Here is a 2,690-nt window from a genome sequence, read left to right as displayed (position 1 = left end):
GACCTGTATGTGCTGTAGCCTGGTCCTCTGACTGGTCCCAGACCTGTATGTGCTGTAGCCTGGTCCTCTGACTGGTCCCAGACCTGTATGTGCTGTAGCCTGGTCCTCTGACTGGTCCCAGACCTGTATGTGCTTTAGTTAACTCTTATCTCTGTCATCCCATACATGGAGAATGATGTCATAGGAGTTGTTGGAGATGTACAGATCTGGGACCTGTCTACCTGTCTATCTGTCTACCTGTCTACCTGTCTACCTATCTACCTGTCTACCTGTCTACCTATCTACCTATCTACCTGTCTACCTGTTCACCTGTCTACCTGTCTACCTGAGATTCAAAACCACTGTCATCCTTGAAAGGGAACAAATTCAAACCACCAGACTGACATGTTACCTATTGCCTGTGTGTGTTGTTTTCGTAAAAACCAATCAATCAATCACTCAATCAATAAGTTCAATCAATCAACCAATCTGACTTTAGTTATTGTGTATAGCGCATTTAATACACAAATGTATTAACAGAAACCCACATCAAAACAGAGGAAGGTAATAAAAACACGTGAGATGATAATGAACAGTCATAGAATTTAAACTGTAAAACAGAAACCAAGAGAGGAAGAAGAGACTAAAACAAGATTACAAGAAATAAAATAGTTGAACATCTAAAAGCAGCCTTCTGATCCTGATGCACAAATCAGAAATCATGTCAAACATTTTAAAATGGCAACTCGGGTGTGTGCATGTGTGGGTGTGTGTGTGTGCGTGCATGTGTGTGTGCGTGCGTATACGTGTGTGTGTGTGTGTGTGTGTGTGTGTGTGTGTGTGCGTGCGTGCGTGCGTGCGTGCGTGCGTGCGTGCGTGCGCGTGCGTGCGTGCGTGCGTGCGTGCGTGCGTGCGTGCGTGCGTGTGTGTGTGTCAGCCTGAGCCTGTGTTGCCTCTCCTCCATGACAGCTTTCCTAGCCTGTGTAAGAACAGCAGAGGCTGTACAGCACTGCTGGGGATGGAGAACAAGATAACAAAACTGGCTGCAACACAAACTTGGTCATTGGGCAGGACACTATAAACCACTACAATGACCACCAACGACCCAAAGCTGACCACCAGCGCTCCAAGAATGACCATGATGTTTCTGAATGCTCTCATCTTCGATTGGTCCTTCCCGTTCCTGTCCCCGCCCCCTTCCCCTGGGCCTGGGCGAATCAGAGCCCTGAGCACGGCCAGACTGCAGAAGCACATGACCAGGAGGCAGACGACACATAGGGAGCAGAATGGTATGACTGAGATATTTGGAAAACACGCCACCGCGAACCCCACCCACCCCAGACTGAGCAGCCACACCACCCCAGCCACGGCACACCTGTACCTGGGAGCCCTCAGACGGAGGTAGGCTACAGGCTGGAGCACGGCCAGGTAGCGCTCCACACAGGTGCAGCAGTGGAACATCGGTCTCCCTGAGATGGTAAGGACGTTAGTGAACATAGAGACTAGTATCACGGTGTGTGCGTTCAGGTGTTGGCCGATGACGAAGATCAACAGATTGACGGTGTGGACGATCTCCTGGACAGCCAGGTTATAGGTGAACACGTCTGTTGTTGTTGTTGTGGTGGTGGTGACCGTGCGCCTGGTTCCCAGCCATAGAACCCAGCAGCAGAGAGGCAGGATGAGCAGCAGGTTGACCAGGGAGAACACAGTAGACAGCAGTAATGTAGTTCCAGAGTCGGAACACTCATATACTGTAATGTTGAGGAGATGGGATGAGGTGTTGGTGGGAGGGGAGGAGGAGGAGGAGGAGGAGGAGGAGGAGTTCTGGTCGACAGAGAGGTCCTCCATGGGTACCTGTGTGTGTGTGTGTGTGCGTGTGTATGTGTTGAATTTAATTTGAGAGAGAGAGAAAGAGAGAGAGAGAGAGAGAGAGAGAACCACAATTGAATTTGATGAAATCAAAAACAGACCCATGGAGTCTCTCACACTAACAAGAGCATCGTTAAAACAAACAGTAATGAAACATCAAACTATTAACAGACAACAGCGATACCTGATACTATAATTGTTCAACATGTAACAATATATAATAACTAGTTGTTCAACATGTAATAATATCTGATAAGTTGTTCAACATGTAACAATATCTGATAAGTTGTTCAACATGTACGTGAACCCAGGTGTGTAACACAGAACAGCACACCTGAGCTGCCATGCATCAGGCTACACACACCTCCAACATTAGTATTAGGAGAGATTTTAGCAACACACGGATATACAATATAGTCATGTTAGAGATATCAGAATATAGACATAGTCATGTTAGAGATATCAGAATATAGACATAGTAATATTAAAGATATCATAATATAGACAGTCATGTTAGAGATATCAGAATATAGACATAGTAATATTAGAGATATCAGAATATAGACATAGTCATGTTAGAGATATCAGAATATAGACATAGTCATGTTAGAGATATCATAATATAGACATAGTCATGTTCGAGATATCATACTAGACAGAGACAGACCTTGAACAGAGATGGTATCTCACCTTTTCAAGTGTAGCCTCAACACAGCAGGCAGGTAGTGGCAGGTGAACTGGAGGTGTCCCAACAGGTGGACGTCTCAGACAGGTATGGACCACGGACAATTACAAATGACGTGACAGTGGGGTTTTCTGCATCATGATCATGATCATGTTGT

General features: G+C 45.9%; 1 protein-coding gene across 1 annotated transcript in view; it reads right to left on the bottom strand.

Moving 5' to 3' along the window:
• Nucleotides 1-2,534: 2,534 nt before the first annotated feature.
• b3gat3 (beta-1,3-glucuronyltransferase 3 (glucuronosyltransferase I)) overlaps nucleotides 2,535-2,690 on the bottom strand; it is a gene marked incomplete at its 3' end in the record, with an annotated part of 5,476 nt that continues 5,320 nt past the window's right edge. Inside the window, 1 exon segment of the mRNA XM_083681580.1 lies at nucleotides 2,535-2,585. Within this exon segment, the coding sequence (XP_083537706.1) occupies nucleotides 2,535-2,585 (51 nt within the window).

The sequence above is a fragment of the Argentina silus genome (genome assembly GCF_951799395.1).
Source record: "Argentina silus genome assembly, chromosome: 1".
Taxonomy (NCBI): domain Eukaryota; kingdom Metazoa; phylum Chordata; class Actinopteri; order Argentiniformes; family Argentinidae; genus Argentina; species Argentina silus.
This window is presented reverse-complemented; position numbering and strand designations above follow the sequence as displayed.